At 31.9% G+C, this 25,954-nt stretch overlaps 1 protein-coding gene across 2 annotated transcripts in view; it reads right to left on the bottom strand.

Moving 5' to 3' along the window:
• Positions 1 to 399: 399 nt before the first annotated feature.
• The window catches only part of DNAJC10 (DnaJ heat shock protein family (Hsp40) member C10), a 31,833-nt gene continuing 6,278 nt past the window's right edge, over positions 400 to 25,954 (bottom strand). For both annotated transcript variants that reach the window (XM_074215558.1, XM_074215557.1), the window contains exons 5-24: positions 25,586 to 25,636; positions 20,666 to 20,748; positions 20,290 to 20,421; positions 19,554 to 19,647; positions 18,703 to 18,780; positions 17,289 to 17,332; positions 16,649 to 16,786; positions 14,352 to 14,441; positions 13,685 to 13,798; positions 12,771 to 12,885; positions 11,259 to 11,386; positions 10,439 to 10,555; positions 9,555 to 9,656; positions 8,960 to 9,115; positions 7,314 to 7,447; positions 5,468 to 5,521; positions 4,962 to 5,109; positions 3,430 to 3,549; positions 1,730 to 1,846; positions 400 to 523 (exon numbers count right to left, since the gene is read on the bottom strand). In XM_074215558.1, coding sequence (XP_074071659.1) covers positions 512 to 523; positions 1,730 to 1,846; positions 3,430 to 3,549; positions 4,962 to 5,109; positions 5,468 to 5,521; positions 7,314 to 7,447; positions 8,960 to 9,115; positions 9,555 to 9,656; positions 10,439 to 10,555; positions 11,259 to 11,386; positions 12,771 to 12,885; positions 13,685 to 13,798; positions 14,352 to 14,441; positions 16,649 to 16,786; positions 17,289 to 17,332; positions 18,703 to 18,780; positions 19,554 to 19,647; positions 20,290 to 20,421; positions 20,666 to 20,748; positions 25,586 to 25,636 — 2,027 coding nt within the window. In that variant the 3' untranslated portion in view covers positions 400 to 511. The remainder of the gene's footprint in view (positions 524 to 1,729; positions 1,847 to 3,429; positions 3,550 to 4,961; positions 5,110 to 5,467; positions 5,522 to 7,313; positions 7,448 to 8,959; positions 9,116 to 9,554; positions 9,657 to 10,438; positions 10,556 to 11,258; positions 11,387 to 12,770; positions 12,886 to 13,684; positions 13,799 to 14,351; positions 14,442 to 16,648; positions 16,787 to 17,288; positions 17,333 to 18,702; positions 18,781 to 19,553; positions 19,648 to 20,289; positions 20,422 to 20,665; positions 20,749 to 25,585; positions 25,637 to 25,954) is intronic.

Below are 25,954 nucleotides of genomic sequence, written 5' to 3' on the forward strand. Positions count from 1 at the left end.
CCCAAGTGAGAAAAAAAATTCCTTATCCTTTAGAAGGATGGAGATGAAAAAAGTCAGGATCTCTTCACTTTAAAGAGTCTGGTTATTAAATAGCATGATCTCATGAAAATGGCATTCCTGCATATTTAAAGTCATGCTGAGTTGTTTTTCATATAAAGTTTATGGGTAGGGATAGAGTTCTGAAGAACCGAATGGGCTTAAAAAAAAAAAATCACAAAACTCCATCTGATCCCAGTTCGAAACTTTTGATCATAAGATTAATGAGAACTCTTTTGTGTATTTCTGGAATAATGCAGGTGGAGTCCGAGTCCAATCCATGCCTGGAAGTTCACCAACCACAAAAAAAATTGAAGCCTTCTGAGCCAAATATGTACAGAATTCAGGCAGAATAATCATGAGTCCTAAATAAAGTCCATTTATTCCTACCATGAATGTAATAACACTCTAAGTATGAAGCCTTCTGATTTCACAAATTCTGTTTTCTTTATATTTGCTTCATCTTCAAGTTCACTTACAGTTCATCCTATTAAAACAAAGGGCAGATAAACAGAAAGAAAAATTTTTACAATATAAAATACAATTAAAATACAGCATTTTTACAATACAAAAACAATTAGGTTAAACTACTCAACATATAAACTTACAAAATTATTCCCTGATGCTAAATAGAAATACATCATCAGTTGTGTAATTATAGAATTTCAAATTGTTAATGAAATCATACTTTCCCCTTATCTTAATTCAAGTCCCAGCACTGTCTTATACTTCATAGAGTGCATATATAATGTATTTAAAAGCACATTAGTGTCTTATTTTGTGACAACTGTAATGAAACTTCCACTGAAGTTCTATTCTTGTGCTTAATATGGTAAGAGGTTTAACTCCTGGAGAACACACTGAAATAGATCCTATAAATCTGAAAGGTTGAAGACGGGGATAGTCCATATTTCCATTGTTCACAGAGGAACCCGGCTAAGTTTTGAGAAGCACAGCATTAGCTTGACTCCAGGATGATGAATATTTTTGGCCACATTAACTCTAAAAACCTATCGAATTAGTTATAAAGTGAGTTGGGAAAAAAAGGAAATTACACTCAATGATGAACTAGCAAATCTATGATGATGATGATGATGATGATGATGATGATAATAATAGTAATGATGACAATTTGATCAAGTAAAGTACTTTCTTGACCACTGAAACCATGGAGTAAATCATAACTACCACCTGATCTTTCAGAATATGTAATGCTGGTACTTGGTCATAAAATCTATTTCAAAACTTAAATTCAAAATAGGAACAAAATAAACTGCTCTATGAAGGATAGAGACTAAAATTTGCATGGCCTGATGAAAAGAAAAACAGATAAGGGTAGTGAGAAGTACAATACAGACCTGCGATAAAGTTTTATAATTTGAATATTACAGAGTATAATAAAACTCCAGTTCATTTAACTACCAGTTAAACTGGTTTTACATATATGAATAAAGAATGAATGGTTAATGGTTGAGAGCTTTAACTGATATTTTTTTTTTCATGATGGGTCAAGATAGTTTTCTTGTTATTTTAGAATATAAAATATTTTGATTATAGAATACTCAAATGGAAATTCTATAATACTCTGGTATTTTAGATAATTTTACTTATTTTACTATGGATCTTGTGAAATATTTAAAATTTGTTAACGATGACAACTTTTATTAGGTAATTGCATTTATTTATTTCTTACCTTGTTTCTAGATTTCTCCCTCTGTATTTTATTCTGTAGAGTTTTCAATTTTTCATCTAATAGGTCAGCAATACTTTTTGCATCTCTGATATCTATCTGTTTGCCAAGAATATTTTTCTAAAAGTGAAAGGAAATTACTTAGTTATTTTTTTAACTACTCAATGAAAATATGTCATTTAGGGTCAAAAGATAAGAGTAGCTGCTAAAATATAAATGGGTTGTATTTGAAAAGTTGGTTTCTTAGACAATTTTTTTGGAAATAAGAAAGCATTTACTCATAAAAACAATGTTATAAATCATAGTAAGATATTCAGAAAAGTCCACAAAAGGTCTATAGATTAGACTTTCTGCCAAGATGTCTTCCAAAAAAGAAAGGTGATGGCCTGATCACATATACCAAAATTATTTAGTTTGAAGTTCACATTAGACCAAATAATGATTAGAAATCCAATGAAAAAAATAGATTAAGTAATTTCTTACATCAATTCATATAAAAAACACTTATCAAACAAAAACAAAAACAAAAACAAACCATTTATCAAGTTCTTGCCATCAGTCAAACATTATGCCAAGTCCTGGGAATACAAAAGGGGCAAAAAAAAGTCCCTGTCCTCAATGGAGCTTACAATCTAATGGAGGAAGAGAACATACAAGCACATACTGTAAATACAAAGTAAGCTATATACAGGATAAATAGGAAATATTTAACAGAGGGAAGGCAATGAATTAAGAGAGGTTGGGGAAGGGTTCCTATAGGAGGTGAGATTTTGGTTGTGTCTTAAAGAAAGTTAGGGAGGGTCTGTATTTGGAGTGGAGGACGGAGGGAGAACATTCCAGGCATGGGAGATAACCAGAGAGCAATGTCACAGGATTGGAGAGTACACGTTGGGGAGTAAGATATAAGAAGACTGAAAAGTTGGAGGGGGCTAGGTTATGAAGGGTTTTGCATGTCAAACAGAGCATTCTCTATCTGCCCCTTCCCAGAGCTTTGAGATTCAGAATACTGACTCCTCTCTGCCCTATCCAAGCAGAGTGTTAGGGAATCTTAAAATCCCTGAGCCTGGGCTTGAATACTTTGAGTCTGAGCATTAAAATACCATATTGTTTGTTGCTGTTTCTTAAGGGCTTCCAAGGTATGTACCAGGAGGTTTTCTGAGCACCCTAGAACTTTCTCAAGGAAGCCCTCCTCTCTTGCTGCCTCTGGACACAACAATTTAGTTGTTTCAAGACTGGCTCTGTTTGTACTTTCTTTGCTAAAGAATCTCCCTTTCTTAGAAGGACCTCCGTTTCCTATATTGGCTGACTTTTTGTTCAGTTGTGTGATTTTCTTAAAAACAAATCTAATTGGATTACTTCTTTAATCAATAAACTATTGTAGCTTCCTGTATACTGTATACTGTCTTAGTGAAATGCTCCAAATGATACAGACACAAAAATCTAGACAATGAAAGTGGCTCAGGCTTTTTTTGTTGTTTGTTTTTGCAAGGGAATGGGGGCAATGGGGACTTGCCTAAGGTCACACAGCTAGGTAATTATTAAGAGTCTGAGGCTGGATTTGAACTGAGGTCCTCTTGACTGCAGGGTCAGTGCTCTATCCACTGCGCCACCTAGGTGCCCCATGTGGCTCAGGCTTTTTAAAAGATCCAAATCATGTTCTGTGTTGATATAATTCAGAGAGTGGGCTGAGACACTACACTTACCTTGTTTCCTTCATAGGGATAAAATTTAACAGTAGGATAAGCTCTGATACCAGCAGTCTGACAGGTATAAGTATGAGCTTGACAGTCTACTTTTCCAGCTTTCACTTTTCCTTTAATAGTCTGAACAGGAGAAGAAAAAAGTTTACTATGCATTTCTACTTAGATATCATTTGTTATTAAAGCAATTCATTTTCTTTTTCAAAGAATCAAAAAAACATTTTTACTTGCTTTCTTCTAGGACCTTTTCTCTCAATCCCCAACCCTGTTCCTGCCATTTTTAAATAAGAGTTTTGAAGGGAAACTTAAAAGGCTTGCATGTTTTATATCCTTTTCTAGGAATTTTCATAATATAACTGTTCTACAGTATATATTTAATCACTGGAAACCTTTTGGGGGAATGATGAAGGGGGGGGATAATTTAAGAATGTTAGTGCAAGCCATTCCCCAATTGACAAATGGTCAAAGGATGTGTAGGCAATTTACAGATGAGGAAATCAAAGCAATCTATAGTCATATGAAAAATTGCTCTAAATCACTAATTATTAGAGAAATACAAATTAAAACATCTCTGAGGTACCACCTCATACCTCTCAGACTGGCCAATATGACCAGAAAGGACAATGATTGGTGTTGGAAGGGATGTGGGAAATCTGGGATACTAATACATTGTTGGTGGAGCTGTGAACTCATCCAACCTTTCTGGAGAGCAATTTGGAATTATGCCTAAAGGGCAATAAAAATGTGTATACCCTTTGATCCAGCAATACCACTACTGAATCTATACCCTGAAGAGATTATGAGGAAAACATTGTACACCCTAACAGCAACATGGGAGTGATGATCAATCTTAATGGACTTGCTTATACCAACAAGGCATCAATCAGGCACAATTTTGGCATGTCTGTAATAGAGAATGCCATCTGTATCCTAAGAAAGAGTTGTGGACTTTCTAAGGCCAAAGACTTTTTAAAAAAAATTGTCTTATTATGTAATTCTGCTATATCTCATCCTATACGTTTCTTCTTTAAGGATATGATTTCTCTCTCATCACATTCAACTTAAATCAATGCATACTATGGGAATGATGTAAAGACTAACAAACTGCCTTCTCTGAGAGGTGGGGGGGAGGGAAGCAAGATTGGGGCAAAAATTGTAAAACTGAAAATAAATAAAATCTTTCTAAATTTAAAAAAAATTCAAAACCATGAGAGGATACAGTTACTATAAGCTTTAAAAATTTGTTTATATACTTAATGACTTTAACAAATAGTTATACATATAGTATAGAGTTCTATTAACCTTAAGACCTAAAGGATAAACTATACAATTTGTATTATTATAGAGATGAATACCCTTCTCTTATAGGGAAGAAGCTTCTCCTGAATTCAAAGAAAAATTTCCAACGTCACTTCAAATAATTTTTTTTAGCATTTTAACATAAAGAAAATAAATCAGAGGAAGAGAAGCAGAATTATTCACTTAACTGATAAAACAGTTAATACACAAATTGGTAGAGTTTTAATAACACTTACCCTAGCCAAAAGTTCAAATTCTGGGGCAAAATTTCTGCAAGGTCCACACCAAGGAGCATAAAAATCAACCACCCAATGATCTTTCCCTTCTAACACTTTGTCATTGAAAGTCTGTGGTGTAAGCTCTATGGACACCTGAGGCAAATATCTGAGGCAAACAAAAGCATTTTTTACCAGATAAAAATAATGAAAACATTTAAAACATTAATAGTATAAGACATTCTATAATCTTCAAAATACTCTAATGTATTAACATCATCTTCTATTGTATTGGTCATAAAATATTTTATAATTCAAGTCTAACAACAATCCTATAACATAGAGCAGAAATTATCTCCATTCAAACATTCCCTTATTTTCATAAGTTAAAAATGCTATCAACTTTTTATTGAATACTTTTAATAAATTTAAGATAGCATAGAAAATGACAATGACACTGAGCAATACCAATGAACTATAAAAATAAGAGAAAGGCATGCAGTTCTTAACTATCTATTTTTACTTACTCTAGAGCCCAGGTTCTTAGAGAATATGAATCTCTATCCCATCCATTATAAGTACTGTAAGAAATGAAACAACAAGTCATGCTTACTGGTATCCTATAATACATTTAAAAGTTATATAAAATCATTGTCAAAATTCACTATTAAGTAGTAAAAGATGGAAATTATTTGTTTTTTTAAAAAGAGCTATCAGTTACCTTCTCTTACATCCTTGGAAAATCATTGCTTTTACAATGCCTTCTATATCTATAAATTTGCTCCCCCCACCCCGCCCCAGTTTTAGAATACCTATTATGCTCAAAGTGAGCCCTAGCCATTTTGTTTGAGATAGCCATATCTATCAGTGGACCAATGGTTCTACAGCAAGGATTCTATTTCACTCTAAATCAGCAGATCTCAAAATATTTAGACCCAGAAGCCCTTTTTTATACATTTTTTTAAGATTTTTTTTGCAAGGTAATGGGGTTAAGTGGCTTGCCCAAGCACACTGCTAGGCAATTATTAAGTGTCTGAGGCCGAATTTGAGGATACTCGGATACTCCTGAGTCCAGGGCTGGTGCTCTATCCACTGCACCACCCAGCCGCCCCCTTTTTACCTTATTAAAAATTACTGAAACTCACTGTCCTCCTCCCTCCCCTGGAGTTTTTGTTAATGAGTTATATTTATCAGGATTTATGGTATTAGAAATGAAAATGTCCTAGTTTTATGAAAATAATTTTTGACTTTGCACATCATCTGAAAGAGTCTCAAGGACTTCCAAGAGTTCTGAAACCACACTTAAAGAACTGCTGCTCAAAATAAAATTTTAAATTAAATTATACCTCAAAGTAGGAAACATCTACAAGCCTCTTTTATAGTTCTGGATAAACAAAAACTATTAGATGTCTTTAATTATTACCATAAGATTAGATGTATTTAAAACTTTTTAAGGGTAGTTTTACATACTAAGATTTTTTTAGTATTATAACTCTACTTGAAAACCATAAAGTATTATATAAATGCTAGATATTTTTGTTGCTGCTGCTGCTGCTATTGCTGTTATATAGTAGTAATCCTGTATTCTTGAGGCCTATGGTGGTAGCATGCAAGCTCCTGCAGGTCATACCTATCTTTTGCATATTCAGAGAAACTCTAGATGAGTTTACTGGCAATTAATATTTTGGCCATAGTAAATCTTAAAGGTCTTTTTCTAAGTCAACAGGCAGTAATCTGAAAGCTTAAAATGTTCTGAAATTATTTATTACTTGCAGTTACTTCACTTAACTTCCTAGTAGCTCTACAGGAATGGTGAGCAGAATAGTTTCTGTCAGTTCAGTGAGGGTGACTAAAATTTTCTGTTACTTGTATATTGTAGAAACATATACTATTAGCTATCTATAAAATAAAACAAGCAATGAATGAGATGGTCAAAAAGTACCATCCTATGATTTCCTGTTAATTAACTTTCCCCTAGATTTTTCCTGGAAGCTAAGCCACTATAAAAGGGTACCATTTTCATACATATTAAATTTTGTGAGATATTTATTCTGAATTCAAAAAGACTAATCCTATTGTTGAACAGAAAACAAAACAGGGTAAAAACCACATTTTTGACTACTAGAATGAGGATGATGGTTTCAAGAGTTTTCAGGGTATTGAAGAAAGATAAAACAGATTTCATACTATAATGAAAACCTTTATAGTAACTACACCATTGCTATATATCACCATTGATCTAATATGGAAAATATAAAAATAAAATTATATATAATATAATAAATAAAATAATAAAGAAATAAGATATACTTTTATTTACTAACTATATAGATGCATATTATAAATAAGTTTTCAAGTTTGAAAAATACTTACTAATACTGATGAGCTGTGTTTGATTTGGGGGGATAAAGTCTTATATCAGGATATTTCTTGACTTGTTCTTCACTACAAAAGGAATAATATTTTTGGCAGTCTACACTGCCAACGCTGATCAGACCATTTAACAACTATAAGGGAAAAACAAGAGAACATAAACAAGATACTGAAAAGTGACTGGAAAGAAAAGGGATTGGAAACAAAAGGAAGCTATAAATTTTCTTCTAAATAGTGATAAACTAGAAAAATCAACTATAGAAAATAACCTATGATTCAAATATTTAGAAATCAACTCAATTTCAAAACAAATTTAAGCTATACAATGAAGAAATTAAAAATTGTAGTCTCACCAAGTCCTTACACCATTCAAGCCTAACTGATAAAAAAGTATAGTAAAAATGGAACATCTCTAAAATTAAGTTATCTGAATTTTGATAAGGTTCATCTATCAGAATTATTTCAGATTAACTTTTATTTTAATTTATCTTTTACAAGAAAAGTTTAATTCAAATAAGAGAACTTAATACAATGAAAGCTTTTTTAATGTGGAATCCTTGGCTCAAAATTTTAAAATATAAAAAAAAAATTTGTACTGAAAAGACAAAATAGTAATTTTTCTTTTTTAAATTATTTTTTTTGTTTTTTTTTAATTGATGAAAATAAAATTCAGTCCCCCCCCCCCCTTTCCTAAGCTATTTCAGTTGATTATCATTGTGTTGACCTGGTAAGTAGGAAATTTTCAAATCTAAGCATTTTTATTTTTTCTTTTTCTTGCAAGAAAATGGGGTCAAGTGATGTGGCCAAAGTTACACAGCTAGGTAATTATTAAGTGTCTGAAGTCAAATTTGAACTCAGGTCCTCCTGACTCCAGGGCCAGTGCTCTATCCACTGTGTCATCTAGCCACCCCTCTAAGTACCTTTTATAATGAATGTCACATCTGTTTTCATTTTAAATTCCCAAACTAGTTGGGAAAGAAATTGCAGACAGGGTAGATTCTCATTTTAAACAAGACACTATACAAAAAGATGATATATCAGCTACATATTTTAAGTAGCAGACTTTGACATTACAAGACTGGCAACAATTCAGATCAAATAGAAATGAAACACCAACAGGCAGATTGCTCTTTTTCTTGACTTGGGGTGGATGGATCTCCAAGAAGTCTGTGTATAGATTTGTGAACTTAGAGGGGGAAAAAATATTTATCTTTATTTCAACGCAATAGGTTTCCTTTGTAATTCTATGTACTTTATTTTATGAATAAAAAAAATTTTCTGAGGTGCCCATAAGTTTCACCAGATAGCTAAATGAATCCATAACAACACACAAGAAACCTATGATACTAGGGGTGGCTAGGTGGCACAGTGGATAGAGCACTGGCCCTGGAGTCAGGAGGACCTGAGTTCAAATAGGCCTCAGACACTTAATAATTACCTAGCTGTGTGGCCTTGGGCAAGCCACTTAACCTCATTCCTTGCAAAAAAAAAAAATCTAAAAAAAAAAAGGAACTTAAGATACTCTATCTATTGTGTTAATATGCCAAGAAGTCTTAAAAATTATAGAAGTTCAATGGTCAACTTTAATCAACTTTAATTAAGATAAGAAGAAAATTAGGATTTAGGAGAAAAAAATTCTTCTTTACCCGTGCCATCCGTTTCCACTCTGGCATTAACATCTGGCATGGTCTGCACCAAGGAGAATAAAAATCAACTGTCCAGATTTCATCACGTTTTCTTTTCTTAACAAGTTCATTGAATGTTTCCGGCGTTAGAGAAATTACAGAAGGGTTCCTCAGATCCTAATATACAGGAAATAAGAGAATACAACTTTAATTTACACACACACACACACACACACACACACACACACACACACACTTACATAATATATGATGCACACACATGCATACAACATACAAATATGGTTAATCAATCGATTAGAATTTATAATGCATGTATGCAACAAACACTGTGTTGCAGGGAATAGAAAGACAAAACTGAAATAGCTTCTCCCCACTCAAATCCCTCTTTTTCCTTAGTTGCACAAGGTTTTTTGAAGGGATAAAGTGTATCTGAGGGGAAGACTGGGTTGTAAAGTTGAGAGTTAACTTTGAGTTACCATGCGTTTGAGGTCATAAAATTACTAACATTTATATAGAATTTATCAACCAAACACACACACACACACACACACACACACACACAGGAATAGTAATAATAAACTGCAACTTCACATACCTCTATAAATTCTAAAATCTCCTCAGCTGAGTGATGTCCCTCATACTCATGAATGCTAGACTGGTTGAATACAACTGTTGTTGGATAAGCCTGAATATTATACTATTAGAAAATGAACAAATAAACATAACAGAATCAGCATTTTTAATACAATATGTTTTAAGTTTGAGCCTTCCTGATTTTATTAGGAGTTTGAAATACATATTCATCTACTTGGTATTGATGAATAGATCTATTCTAGGCTAAGACGGTTGGGAGTTTTCGTGAACAAGGAACATAAGATTATCGAAATGGACATGATTTTTAAAAAATCCACAAAAGCAGTAAATCTATATTCTTAAATTTCTTTTAGAAAAATGTCATGATCAAATTTCTCTATTTATACAAATACTTCCTTTTATAGCATTTTCCAACACCTTATGACACAACTTTCACAATTTACAGAACCATTTTTGAGGCTTAAATACTGAATAAGTCACAGGGTTCAAAGGAATAGGAAGGTGAAAGTAATATCCTGCTTTATTCATTTCATGTTAGACTTAAAGTCCATCTAAGTCCAAAAGATCTAGTAGCTATTTTTTAGCTATATTTTATAAAAAAATAACATCTATCATTAACAAAATTCCATAGGCATTTGATCTAAAGAGTACCTGAATTCATGAAATGATGAATAACGGAATCTTAATGTATTTTAGAGACTATATAACATTGTTCACTTAACAAATTACAAAACTAATTTTAAAATTTCTCAAACCCTTCTCTATTGAACAGAAATATTTGCTAAGATGAAAAAAATTACTACTACAAAACTTTTAAAGAAGCTCCTTTGCTGTAACACTTGCTGCTAAACGCCCCCCCCAATAACTTTTACATTTGTACCATACCATGTTGCACAGGCCTTCATGGATTGTACAATCAAGGGTACCAAATTTAAGCTGCCCATTCAGATGCTTTGATGCTTTCCGTAACTCTGGCAACAAGGCTCGACAGGGTGGACACCACTTAAAAGAAAAAGAAATTAGTTACTATCAGGAACAAGAAAATAGATAATGCACATATAAATACTTATTCTGTAAAGTGAGGCTAGTAACTTTGCACAGCTCTGTCACTTAAATTCATATGCAAGTAATGGTATCACCTTCCTATCGTTATGTTCCTCTTCAAGAACAAAGGTCAAAACAACAATCACTATCACCTATTTTATGTAAGGCACTAAGCAGAGAACTCTGCACCTTAGTAAATCAAACATTTATTATTTCAAGGAAAAATCTTATATAGTATAGGATAACTATCTGAAGCTCATCAGGGTTAAATGAATTGGCCCAAAGTCACATAGAGTTAGAGAAGGGACTGAAATTAAGTTTTTTCTAAATCCAAATCCAGTGTCCTTTTCATTATGACATGCTTTCTCCACTATCATGCAGACAAATTATTCCTTGAAATGCTATGTGTTGATATCCATGTATTGATAAAAGTGTTAATATTTGACAGAATCAAATGGTACAGTGCCTGGAGTTGTCATCATTGAACTCCACATTGAAATCAATTAACAATTAACAAGCATTTATTAAATATCTCCTAAATTTTGAGGATCCAAATAAAGAAACAAAGATGCTTTTGTCACAAAGGAAACAAATCCAATAAATATATTAAATATGATAATTTTTTTAACTTTAAAAAAAGAAGAAGATATAACTTACTTACAGGTGTAAAGAAATCAACAAGCCAGGGTTCTTTTTCTTTGTCAGGAAAATTCTGAGGTCCGAGGGTAACAACATGAGAATCAACGCTTTCTTTAGCAAATGCAAGTATATGGTACAGGATCTTCTTTCCTTTAAAAATGAATGAAAATAAAAAGAAACAGTTGCAATATGCTTTCTATATTCTAACTATTAACAGAGGATGACAACTTAATTAAGAACCAACTTATTTATTCCACTTTAATGCAATTTTATCACTTCTCTGTATGGAATTCTAGTTAAAGAATGACACAGGATCATAGTATCATAGATTTAGAGCTGAAAGGGACTGAAAACAACCATCTCATGTTACAAATGGAAAAACTAAGGTCTAGTAACATTAAATGAGTTGCTTTAAGTATCCTGCTTTAAGTATCAGAGGAGGGATTTGAATTCAAGTCATCTAACTCTAGTTAGTACTATTTTCATTGTCAATTATCTATTATAAGACTGAAAAATAAATTAAATATTTTAGTTCCTCTGGCACATACATCTTCTATCCTCCATTTTATAGACAGGAAAATTAAAGTTCACAGAAGATATGGCTTACTATGTGCCAGGAATTGTTGTGCAAAGCACTTAACAATTATTATCACATTTGATACTCCTTACAATCCTAGGAGACAGGTGCTGTTATTCCCATTTTATAATTGAAGAAACTGAGCTAGAGAGGGTGACTTGTCCGGTCAGACAGCTAATAAGCTTCTCAAGTCAGATTTTAACAGATGTCTTCTTTGTCCATTGTGCCATTTTGCTGCCCATCTAAAAATTAGGATGGCTAAAGTGCAAATGTAGAGAATACAATAAAGATGATATATTCAAATTGGAAACAATGGTCCAAAATAACTTTGAACCTGTACTCCTAACACTAGAACTGAAAAGAGGAGTCCTGGAGACTGGATGAGGTTAACACTTCATAGATTAAAATGATGCTCCAATTTTTGCTGAATGATTACAAACTATTAAGCGTAAGAAAAGCAATTTTTTAAAAGAGAAGAGTGAAATAATTTTATAGAGTTCAAGAGATTTTTCCCACAAAAATTGTGGAATCTTAGACCTGGAATATACATGCGTACCAGAGGCCACCAAATCTAATCCATACTGGTTCAGGAAATTAAATTTCCATATTTACTCTAAAAAGTGGTCATCTAGGTTTTACATTTTCATGTTGAGTGAGAGGGAACTCATTTTCTCTAGAGGGAGCCCGATCAATTTTTGCATATTTCTAACTGTTGTAAAGTTTTAGGAAGAGTTGAAGGGAAAAAAAATTTTAGAAGATTATTTTATCACATCTGGAAACTTAAGTATTGAAGTTTCTGAGGAAGACAGTGATAGTATATGAACTTAATGAAACAATAACTGTATATTTGTATAAATAAAAAATTTGTGATACTATGAAATAGGGTAGAATGAAGATTAAATAGCACTATTTTTAAAAAAAAGGTAACTTAAGTTTTATATTTTGTCATCTTCTTACCATGGTGAATTTCATAATCTTCAATTCCTTTACCTTTAAAGACTGCCACAGATGGCTGATGAACATAAAACTTACGGCAGGTATCAGGTTCAGAAAGACAGTCAAACCTGCCAACCTAAAAAAAGAGAAAATTAATTTAGGTTTAATATGAAAAATCTTAATATCTAAGCAAAAATTTTAAAATCATGAAGATGCTCTAAAATGATATGTATTAATACATAATTGTCTTTTTTTTTTTCAAGGCAATGGGGTGAAGTGGCTTGCCCAAGGCCACACAGCTAGGTAATTAAGTGTCTGAGGCCAGATTTGAACTCAGGTACTCCTGACTCCAGGGCCAGTGCTCTATCCACTGCGCCACCTAGCCACCCCATCTTTCTTTTTTAAAGAATAAAAAATTTACAAGTTACTGTTTCTTATTTTATCTGAAAGGTTTTAATTAAAATTTTTGGTATATTTTGTTTTTACATATTCTGTGTTTCCCATTCATCTCCTACTGATACCAAATGAAAGTGTAACCATGTAAACTGAAAAACATTGATATAAAGTTTTATTTTGTATATTTTACAAATATTTATTTCACCTCCTATATTGAACATTAATTTTATTTCAAAAAAAGCTAAAAAATCTCCCTATTAGAGTTCATATAATTTGGGAGGTTGTTCTAAGTAAGTTCTTTCAAACTAAGAAATTTACCCTCCTAAAGTATGTACACATTTAAGAGAAACTACACTCATCATAAGGGCAATTTCTGAAGCAAAGTATTTCAATCACTAACAGCTATGTCTCCTAAAATTTGGAATGAAAACCAAAATAAAATCAAGATGTCTGAAGAGAATTTCAAGTAAATCTCATATTCTTGATTCCTGACTTTACTTAAAGTGTAATTATACTTATAACACAGAAAGTTTTCTTACCTGTATATGTTCCTTTTTAAGAAGAAATCTTAACTTTTTAAAGTCATGAGCATTTGAATTTTCATTTTTTCCAAACTGAAAGAAGATCAGCCACCTATGATGAGCCAATCGATCCTTGAAAATCACAAATATGGGAAACACTGAATATCAACTATTTCTTTCTCTTAAACAATTCACATTATCTATGTCTTAACTTTAAACATGCTTTACAAACTATAGATCTGTTCAAAGGTTCATTTTAAAACTTCATTCATTCTGCTATAATAAAACAGACTACCTGCATAATGATAAGGGAACATTAACTTAAATGTCAGTAAGTACTAAAAATATAAAGCAACTCTTACTAGTGAAAACGTCATTAAGAGATGAATATTATGTAATTACACACAGTTAACTGAAAAGAAGATAAATTTGTTCAGATTTCACAGGAAGGATATGGGGGGGTGGAAATGGAAATAAATGTATGGAAATTTCTGGTGTTGACAAACAGGGTAAATCACCAATATTCCTGTTATAATTTGATCAACAATTCTTTTAAGTTCTTTAGTTTGGGCTATTTCTAAACCATTATATGTACCAAAGTGGCAGAATATACAAACTGGTGATTTAAACATAGTTTAATCTTACTTGAAAAGTCATTATTAGTATAATTAATATGCCATGTTACCTTTAATGAATCTGCAGAGATCATTTCAAAATCTGGAAGATGGTGCATTATTTCAAAATATATCTCTCTGGCATCCAAGGAATTGAGAAACTAGAATCAAGGGAATAGCAGGAAAGACATTCATGAGATTCTCAAAAGATAAATTTAAGAAAAGCAGCAACAGGAAAATATCTTAGCTACAAATGTCTAAAGTTAAGGCAAAAAGAGGAACTAGGAGTCCTAACAAAAAGAAGCACCGCATGTGTGTGTGTGTGTGTGTGTGTGTGTGTATAAAACCTCATAGAGCTATCACTAAGACTTGGTGGAATGAAACACAACTGGAATGTTGTTCTGGATGGGTATATCTTATTCATAAGAAACAGGATAAGTAAAAAAAAAAGGATAAGTAAAATGTAGAGGAAAAAGTATAAATAAATAGAATGATAATGAAGATGAAGACAATAGGTGGCATTTTAAGACTATGTATGTTCTCACCTGCAATTCACATAACCTTGTGAGGTAGTTTTTTTTTTTTTTTTTAACAGATTTTACAGATGAGGAAACTAAAGCTGAAATTGATTAACTTTTTCAGGGTCACCCAGGATTACCCAGCTACTAAATATCTAGGACAAAAAATCAGCATAGGTATTCCTGACTCCTACTACTACACCATGAGGAAATAAATTCAAGAACCAGAAAGCAAGAAAGCATTTGAATTGAAGGCAAAAGAAGGGAGAAAGATAAATACTATTTCCCTTTCAAGTGTATAAACTACAAATTACTTGGATAGAAAGTAGAAATTGATGACGTTTGAAAACTGATCAAAATTTTGATGCAGAGGAGTAAGGATTTTAGTTATCCAGACATGTTAGAGAACCCTCTCCATCAAATGCAACACCTAAATCATATTTCCATCCTTCAAAAGCTGGAGGGACTAACACAGAAAATTATATACTGTTTTTAATTCTAATGCCTGTAAGAATTCATTATTTAATTGGAAATGATAAGAACCTTGGGAGGAAGTGATCACCAGAGCTTGTGATTCAGCAGGAAGAGATTCAAGCACGGTCTGAAATGCATTCTAGATTTAAGGAAAGCAAATTCTAAAGAGTTCAGAATGAGGAAGAAGTAGGATATCTCATAGACAAAGACTGTAAGAGGACATAAGTATGAGAAGGATGGAAGAATCTCAAGAATGAAATTCTGAAGAATAAAGAAAAACAATTTCAGTTGAAGAGAAATATTGGGAATTATTTGAAAGGATACAGGAGGAATGGGCAGATCATAGAACATGGTGTGGTTCAGTAAATCATGTTAGACATGCTAATACTCAGAAGGAATAGAAGCTGGCAAGAGAAGTTAAAAAGCTAGATTAGTAGAAAAAGGGAAGGGTCAAGGTGTGGATGGAATGATAATTGACAATAGAAGGGAGAGCTGCTCAACATTCATTTTGATTTTATTTTCTCTACCAAAAAGAATGAGTTCTGCCATAGAAATGATAGAACAATCAAGGACTTAATCTCCCAAGTAAGTTAAAAAACTAGTAACAGAAGACCAAATTATCCTTGATGAATTAACAGACTAGATGTTAGTGGCTCAAAGTCAATATGGCAAGAGTTCACCAGTGGAGAGTCCCAGGATCTATGCTAGGCCCTGTGCTACTTAATATTTTTAATCAATCACTTGGAGAAAGGCCCACCAAATCTGAGATAACACCGAATTGCAAATTCTGTAAGAAAGAATCAGGATCATAAAACATTTTGACAGGTTAAAGTAGTGACATTAATAAGTTTAAATCAAATAAAGTTAAGTACAAAAATCTTACACTTAAGTTCAAAAAATCAATTTCACAATTATAAAATGTAGGGAGCAAAGTTAACAGTAAGGTCAATGGGGAATTAGCAGTGACACATGAAAGTCAAAATAGCAAAGGTAATTTGAGACTGCATTCTAGAAGGACCAGAATTTCAGAGGGTAATTTCAAGGGTCATGGGGTATGCTGACATAATGCATTTTTTTTAAAGAAGGCAAAGAAAATAAAGATAAAATGAAATTTTTTACTTTTAAGTAAAATTGTAATGATCTTTTTTGCATCAATTGATGCACATGGTGCTTTTAGTATAATGAGAAGGTCAGGTTCCAAGAATCAACAGATGTGATTCATTCTGTACTGTGCCTTTACTGAACTTCATTTGCAGAAAGGGATTACTTTTCTTACATGTATATACTTTAAACATAGATAAATGAAACTGATTTCACAACTTGACTACCTGACAAAAGGAAAACACACACAGAAATCATTTAAAAGTGACTCATACCAAAACACCTCCTTTTTCTTTGTTAGTTAAGGTGGCGCCAGGCGGAAAATAAGCTGTAGTACTTGACATGATGTCTAGACTTTTACATAGCTCACCCTGGGTGCCACAATCCATCCAGCCTACATTAACAAGGCCTTCCTGTGGGGTTAAAAAAAGGTAGGGACAAAATTTACCAATTAAAATACATAAGCTGTAATTTTCAGAAAGTTATACTATATAGGAAAAAATTTTAAAGTAATTTTTAAGAAGCAGAATCATACTAGAAATTAGGCTTGTTTTTAAAAAGATTGTTCAAAGTCACTTTGAAATAACTATTTATTTCACATAAATACTATTTCAGATAAATACTATTTATCACATTATTTTTCATGTGGGTCAATTTGGTTCATTTCCAAACGAATCAAAATATTACTCACCATCTGATATTATTCTATCTTTAACGTCAGAAAAAAAATCAATTATAAAACCCCCTCTGCAAATACAATGTGTAAAATAGCTATCCTTCTGGTTTTTGCTTGATTTGGACGATCAACTTATTGATCTCAATAAAATTTTTTAGAAGTTCAGTTGTTGGTAAGGATAGTGAAATTCCAGTATATTAATTCATGTTGTACATTTAAAAAAGTTCATTCCTGCTTACCAACATGCCAGCCAGTTTAAGACGTGTCTGTGAACTTAAGCAATCTGAAATAAAGAAATGATAATAATTTTATAAGGTCATCATCTTATCTTTTTTCCATTTCTCAATTTTTGGCATCAATGGCTTGTTTGAATATATCAGGTTTGAAGGGTGTTGTAATTGTTTGTCATACCTTCTAATCTTGGGCCTTTCTGTCCCTATTCAATGAGGATTCTGACCTTTGTTTCTAACTACATGCTTCCCACAAAAAGAGATTTTAAAGTAAAGATCTGGTCAGTTTAATTTTTGATGATGTTCATTGTGTGCTAAGTCCAATACTTTGCTTTCTCTCAGATTAAAGTATTTATGATACATAGATAGCAGCCTATAAATTGTTCATCTCTTTTGTCTCTCAAACCTAATACATATTCTAATACTTTTCATTATAATGCCCGCTTTTTCATTTAAAGTCACTCAATATCAGTATCAACATCAATCAAAATGGAATGGTTTGGAGAATTTTGTCACATTCTTCATAAAATTTCTTTACTTCAAATTCTACAAGTGATGCTATTATATGGGATGAAATTACCTTCATGGTGATCTCTTTGTTTATATTCATTAGGAGCACTAAAACATGGAATGACCAAATGTTCCATGAAATGTTGTTTCTTACTACCTTCAGGAGCATCAAAAATTCTCCAAGAACTTCAGAAATTCCTCTTTTTATTTCCTGTTTTTGTTTATCATGAGAAGATCAATATTGTGTTAATCAGTTCTTCTAGAGTAGATCAATTTGTTTGGTCACTGGACAAAGATCTAACATTTAGAGTTAGTTTAATATTTAGAGAAGGTCTAAAAATAGTATGATCTTTCCTTGGTACCCTTTTCTGACACTCCACAATCATCACTTTGGAAGGAGTTTTATTTTAAATTTTTTTGGTTCATAGATTGTCATAGCCAAATAATTCATCACTGAGGGCAATCTATTAGTGATAAGTCTCTTTATTCTTACAGAGGTTGGTCCCCAGTACTCTGCCTCAGTCTGTCACTCAGACCTTCTTCTAAGTTTTACCAACACAGAAGAACTTGCCAGAGCTTATGATCCATTGGTAAAATCTTTAAGAACATAAAGTAATCTTCATGTAACTGGTTACATGCACAACTAATTATGGGAATAAAAGTGAAGCTTTAATTGAAAATCTGTCCATGAAGCATAAGCACACCAATTAAATATTTAAGATATTATCTGATAATCAACTATGCTAAAAAATGTTAAAAAAGGAAATTATTCAAATTACATATATAAGATAATAAAAAGGAAGATCTTTAAGTTTAGAATTTTTTGAATGAACATTTGAGACTATAAACTTAAAAGTATCACCTAAACTGAAATGTTACTCTCTCTTCATCATAAGAAAATAAATATTTTTACCTCCTTTCTTAGAACAAAAAGTGATAAGCCAGCCAACACCAGAGGCAAAGGCAGTTTCAATGGCATTAACAAAATTTCCTTGAAAAAAAAAAGAAACACAGTCATACACAGGCATAAAATACAATTCAAAATGTATTTCAATTTTTTTTCAGATTAAGTCATTAATTCTTCAAAATAGCACTTTTATATAATGCAATTTTTACTTAATATATTCAAATGCAGCTATACTGCCCTGAACTCAATTAACTGTTAAAAATAAAATCTTATTTCAGTTAAAACATGAAATTATTGACTTAATTTTAGATTTTTACTTATTAAAATATTAAGTTAGTTCAGGAAAAATTTCACTTTATAAAGTGCTTTCATATAAAAATTTTAAAATGTTTCACAAAATATTTCATGGATTTAGTGCGTTTAGTGTGGTTACATGATCTGCCCAATGTTAGACAGTAAGTGACAGGAATAACAGAAAATTTTCTTAAAATTATAAATTCAAAAATATTTAAATTTAGTTCCCTCCCCCAAATAAACTCTGAAAAAAGAAAATTTTCTCTTTGCATAATCTAGCTCTAACTATCCTGTTGCCCAACTTCTAACCCTAGTCACATTAGTAAATTTGGCAAAAAAGAACTGTGGATTTCTCACAAAGTCTACCCTTTAGATAAGGAATTAACTAACTGTGTGATTTCATGGACAGAGACTTCCCACCCCAAGATGGCGCCCCCCCCATATGAAGTCTAAAACAGGGCTTTAAAAACAATCTAATGTGTGTTTTTTAAGAACCATTACTAAATTAAACTTATTATTTAAGAATAAACAGGCATTAAGATTTATCTGAAAAAGTAAATTACCTGCCCATAATTCTGTCACTGTGCTTGTGACATATCGCATGGCAAAATTCACTAAGTGATCCTTTGATCGCTCTCCAAAATACTTCACAGGATTCTATTTTTTTAAAATGGTAAAAATTAATTTTTCATGTTTAAAATATATTAATGTACAAACTATATTATAAGGCTGCAGTTTCTATCATATTTAATTAGCAAGTATAATAACTGATAAATTTTTTTAAAATTTAAAACTTTTAAAATTTTCAGTGCTATTCTGTTGTATGCCCAGAAGAAACAAACATTGAATCTCTTTTTTTGCTTAATTACAAGGATTGTGGCTCTATTTTAGAAAAAAAAATTACTATTGCAATAAAACTTAAGTCTGATAAATTTTCATACATCAATATTTAACGTGAAATGAAATAGCTTTTAAGAACTACCATGTAAGGCTCTCATTTAATGTTGGAAAAAATAGACAGTAGGGTTTATTTTATTTGCAATAAAATATTCAAAAGTTAAAGGCAAGACCCTTAATACTATGAAAAAAAAGGACCCAAACTAGAAATTAATTATAATAACTTTTTAAAAAATATCTTAACAGAATAGCAAAAGTCAATCATGGCTATAAAAGTTAGATATGGTATTAATACAAGGCTTTTAAAACTGAAATTCTCTTTAAATTTATAGGTTGTCTTTTTGTTTTTAATTCTTTACTATCCATTCAACATTTTCAGGAAAGGTTAATTTTTTTCCTTACCGCTTCAGATTTGAAAATGTAAAGGCTTGGATAACTATTGATTCCTTTCATTCGGCAAAGCATTCTATCATCTCCACAATTTACAGCTCCAATGCGAAATAAACCATCCATTTCTTTAGCAAATTCCCTCCACTAAAGCAAAAGAAGAGAAAGTTTTCTTACATCCCAGAAGACTTAAATCATTACCTTTTTCAAAAAGATTGTAAGGCAGAAACTGAAAAAAGCAAAAAAAAAAGTTTGCATTTATGTAAGTTAAATTATATTTCTAAGAGTTCTGATAATTTCTGACAAAATAAATTTTAAATGATTAAATCAACAAATTTGCTAGACATGAAAAATGAAAAACCTAATGTTAAGATGCTAGGTGAATACATACTGTGGGAGCTAAATCATGGCAGTGTGAACATCCTGGGGAGTAGAAATTTATGAACCATAGCTCTCCAGAATTAACAGCAGCATCTAAAAGCACATGAAAAATCAAATTTAAATGATATATTTAAAAAAAGACTACCAAATGTTTTGGTTTAGTTACATGTTTATCTTATTAAAAAAAAAAGAAAGAATCCAGGAAATATGAGTTACTTTTAAAAATTCATTTATTTTTAAAAAAAAACAATTGATATACCCCACTTCTTGCTTGATTTTTCTTCGTATAGGACATAGGTCAGACTGGTTTGACTTCTGAGGAAAAATCTCTCTTTCCTTCTTTACCCATTCCAACACTAACCAATCTCTCTTATTACCAGCTGACTCATTTTAGTGAGGTAAGCAGTAGCTTTTAAAACACGATGTAATTCCAGATGTAGAATTCAAAAATTAGAACAAGGGTAATAAACTACACCTACTTACAAAATATTTTTCTAGTCTTCCTTTCAATCAACTAGTAAGCATTTATTGAATGCCTACTTGGTGCCAAGCATTGTTAGTAGGTGTTTGGGATTCAAAGGCAAAATTCAAAGACATCCTTGCCCTGAAGGATCATGCTACTGTTGGAATGTAAGGAACACACTTGTAAGCAATGCAAATGAATTTCAAGGGAGAGTTAATTGAAGGGGAATTGGTTAAGAGTCCCATGAGGAGAAAGTTACAGATTCCATGAGGCAAGTGGGAAGGGGAGAAAATTATACATACAAACATAAGGACCACTTCTGCAAAGACAGGGGTGGGAGAGAAGTATCATGATAAAGTATAACTTAGGTAGTTTTAACTGGAACAGAAGTTTGTGCAGGGGGAATATGATGAAGGATGAGTCCTGAAAAAGGCCACTGGATTTAAGAATTAAGAAAGGACTTGATAATCTTGTAAAGAACAATGTCACTCAAATGGTGATGTTAGAAGTCAGAATGCAAAAGACTGAGAGAAATGAGTGGAAGAGGAGAAATAGGGAATTTTAAAGCATGGAAAAGATTAAAGAGAAGTAATAGAGATGATAATAATGCTAATGCTAATAGGTAGGAGTTAGACTGAAGACTTTGTAAATCTTTTAACATCATAGTAAAGCAAAAATTCCCTATTTTCTAAATGTGCATCACTGATTCAGTCATGGGAAAACATACCAAAGGTATACAATGATAATTTGAACAATAACTTGGCAAAGTTTTTTTCTTCTATTTTTCTGATTGTGGTTACTAATTTTAAATTCGATGTGACTTAAGATACTGGAGCATGCAGTGTTTTGAAATGTACTGAATATATCTGGGGTTTACTCCTGAATTGGCACAACCTACTTAGATTTAAATACCAATTTTATTAAGTTATGAGTCACTATTTTGTTCACCATTTCTTTAGCTGTGTTTTAAATTATAAAGCAACTTTTTAATCTGATTACTATATTAAACTACTTCTTAAAATAGCTGGAACAAGCTTTTTGAATATCTGAGGTAGCCACAACTGCAACATCCCCTCATGTAAAACTCTTCTCTGTCAGGACAGAATATGGTTATTTAGGGGAGGGCAAAGGAAATAGTAATGACTCATTCGTTTCCTTTCTTCTTTCCCTAGTCAAGGTACCAAAATTGTTTTCAGTATAAAATATTAGAGTGGTAAAGTCTTCATGAGTTTTAACTTTTTGTTAGGATTGAGAACGAGAAAAATTCTTTTGTGGACATGCTTAACAATATGAAAAATAACTCTTAGATACATCTTATAAATTCCCTGGCAAAGATACAGAAAAATGCAATGACAAATCAAAGTCCCTTCCTTCATGGGGTTTTCATTTTCTTGGGAAGAAAAAATAATTACACAAATAAGAAAATATAAAATATACATACAAAAAAATAAAAATTAATTTTGGGGAGTGATAATAATTGATAAGTGGGGGATCAGAAAAGCCCTTGCATGGAGGGTAGCATCTGAATGGTGCTTTGAAGGAATTCAGTGGTTTTCTGAAGCCAAAAAAAAAAAGGAGTAATTTTCCAGACATGGAGGACCATGTGTGTAAGACTACATACCAACATTCTAAATGTATTTGAAATCAATCTCGGTGTCTAAAGCTAAATTCATTATTTTCTCTTTCAAACCTAGCTCCTACTATTGTTGGTGGTATCATGATCTTAGTCAACTTAAGTTTGCAACCTCAATGTTATCCTTGACTCCTCACTTTTACTTGTCCCAGTGTATCTGCTGAATTGCTAAAACTTGTCAATTCTATCTTGACAACATCTCTCATATATGTGCTCTTCTCTCCACTCATATTTTTCCTTTTTTAGTTCAGGCCCTATTCAAGCCCTGTCTAGACTATTACAATAAGTCTTCTAAGGTGTCCCTACCTTAAATTTATCTATATTCTTAATGGATTTTTAGATTGTATAGGTCTGACCATATCACCCTTGTACTCAATTAACTCCACTGGTTCCCTATTAACTTCAGGGATCATATAAAACTCCTGTGTGGCATTTAAAGCACTCCACAACCTTTTCCCTTCCTTTCTAATTGTCTTACACATTATGTACCTACCTACACACTGGCTTAACTTGTTCTTTTTTTGCAAGGTAATGGGGGTTAAGTGACTTGGCCTAGGTCACTTAGCACAGTTAAGTAGTATTAAATGTATGAGGCTGCATTTGAACTCAGTGCCTCCTGTGGTCTCTAGCCACTGCACCACCCAGCTGCTCCTCTACTGATTTTTCTTATATGAAACTTCATTTTTTGCCTTTGAACTGGAATTTATGTCTCTCTCTCTCTCTCTCCCTGGAATTCTCTCCTTTCTTACTTACATCCTTTAGAACCCCTAGTTTCCTATAAGATGACAGAAGATCTGTCTAGTCCTGTTACCTTTCTCTCTGAAAACTTTGTATCTAAGTTTATACATGTTATGTACATATTGATAAATGTGCATGTCGTTTCCCCATTACGATGTAAGTTCACTGAGGGTAGGCACTGTTTTTTTTATTATCTACAATTCCTGGCAAATAGCAAGTACTTAAATTTATTTTTAACTGAATAATTAATAAACAATAAGCAACAAGATACCCTTCAGTATCTTCCTGCATCACTTCATAAATAACTTCATTGTGATTTATGCAGATAGTTAAGAAAGTTATAGCTAGTATTTGAGCTCATGTCTTATAAAACCAAATTCAGTGGTTACATTATATTATGCCACTTTTCAATGCTCAGGCTTTGCTCATTTTCTTTTGGTCATTCCACCCACAAAAATAGAGGGTACATAAACTACCCACATGACCCCTCAAAACCAAACCAAACAAAGCCCAAGCTCTAGACTTTTGATTGTTAGGTTTATGTGGGGATTCTGAACATATATGATGTCCCAAAAGTATTAGTACAATTTTAATAGCTTAAGAGATTTATAAGCTTCAATAACTTTAAAGTTCCATTAAAAGACTGCAGTACACCCTGAATTTTCTATAGAAAGGCTTTTAATGCAGAAAATGCCAGGGAAGAGGTAGTAGTCTGAATTTAGTCTATAGACCTATCATTGTGCCTAGAACACAGTAGGTAGGTTAAAAATGTTCATCTGATTGTCAGGTCACAGCCTCTAAATATTCACTCACATTTTAATTTTTTTCATTAAAATTATTTTAATTTATTACTATAGAACAAGACATATATTCAACACATTATTAGGTGTGATGATGCAGTGTTTTCTAATAAAATAGAGAGATATAAAAGATATTCATGTTATTGACACTATTATACTTAAATTAGTAGTTCTTAAAGTATGGCCCAGAGACCCCTGTGATCTCTGAGATCCCTTTCAGGTCTGCTAAGCCAAAACTATTTTCAAAATAATGCTAAGAAGTTATTTGCCTATCAAAATATTCTTCCCCTTTTCAACTATATAAGGCTATATTTCTTTCAACACATCAAATAAATCAAAATATTATAGTAGAATGAATACAGAAGCAGATATTAGAATCTAGTCTTTTTTTAAATTAAGCTAAAAAAATTAAAGAGATCTATAAAAGTATGTAAGAAAATGACACTTTTCAATAGTTTTTTTGAAAAGGGTTTTTTCTGATAAATGTCATTTTTATTAACATGTAAAAAATTTATTTGTTATTTTTAAATGATATACAAAATTTCTTAGAGTTTTACTTATTTTAATTTCTAATACAGTAAATATTGATAGATGTAACCCATAAAAAATAAAACCTCTTTGGGGTCCTCAATAATTATTGAGAATGAACGTGCCCTAAAACCAAAATATCTGAGAACTGCTGTTTTAGATACTAAATAAAATTTAACACTACCAAAAAAGTAGTGTTTTTCTAACAGACTGAGATATTAAAAATAAATGTCAAGAATAATTTCATTGTTCCTAAAGTAGATGTCAAGATATTCACTGAATCAAAAAAGGAAGGTTCTAACTTCCTTCATTTTAGAGAAGAGAAAACTGAGACCCAGAGATATTAGGTGGCTTGTCCAAAGCCACAATGCTACTCAATTATGATGGAACTGTAAATCTGATTTAAATATAGTGGCACAAAACAAGCAAGAAAAGTATTTAGTCCCTGGTGTACAATCAAAGTAGAATAGGGACTAGATTTGTGATGTCACTAAAAAAGGTAACGCAAATAAAACATATGAACTTCATAATAATCCAAAAGATGGGAAATGTTTCAAAACAAGTAATAATTTTAAAAATGAACATTTTGCCTGGCTCATTCTTTTACCACTTCGAACAGACCATAGGTAAAATTGTTTTCCACTTTAGTTACAAAAATATAATAATATATAGTCTATAATGTAGACATTAGTTTTGTTTAATTTGCATTATTGTCATCATCACAGTGCTCTTATAAAGTTATATGCTTCTAGTTAGTTAGTGCCTTACCAAATTCTCTCCTGTCCAAGGTTATAATTTCAGGATCATCATCATAAATACCTAGTTGAAAAGGACACAGATGTGCAAAATTACGAAACAAAATATAAACTGCACTTTTAATGAAGTTTGAGTACTAATACTACAAAATCAGAATATCCTAGATCTTACACTGGAAGAGAACATGCACAGAAATGCTAAAGATAAAATCCAAAACGAAAACTATCACTAACATATTTAATGTGTGAAAAATAAAGTTTAAATATATTTATTTCCTCAAACTGTTGCATATATGATTTTTTGTATAAATGGATTATGAAAGAACACTCCCTTAATTAAACATTGGTTTAATCTCAAAATTTGAAAGTATTTTTATTGATT

The sequence above is a fragment of the Macrotis lagotis genome, chromosome 1 (genome assembly GCF_037893015.1).
Source record: "Macrotis lagotis isolate mMagLag1 chromosome 1, bilby.v1.9.chrom.fasta, whole genome shotgun sequence".
Taxonomy (NCBI): Eukaryota; Metazoa; Chordata; class Mammalia; order Peramelemorphia; family Peramelidae; genus Macrotis; species Macrotis lagotis.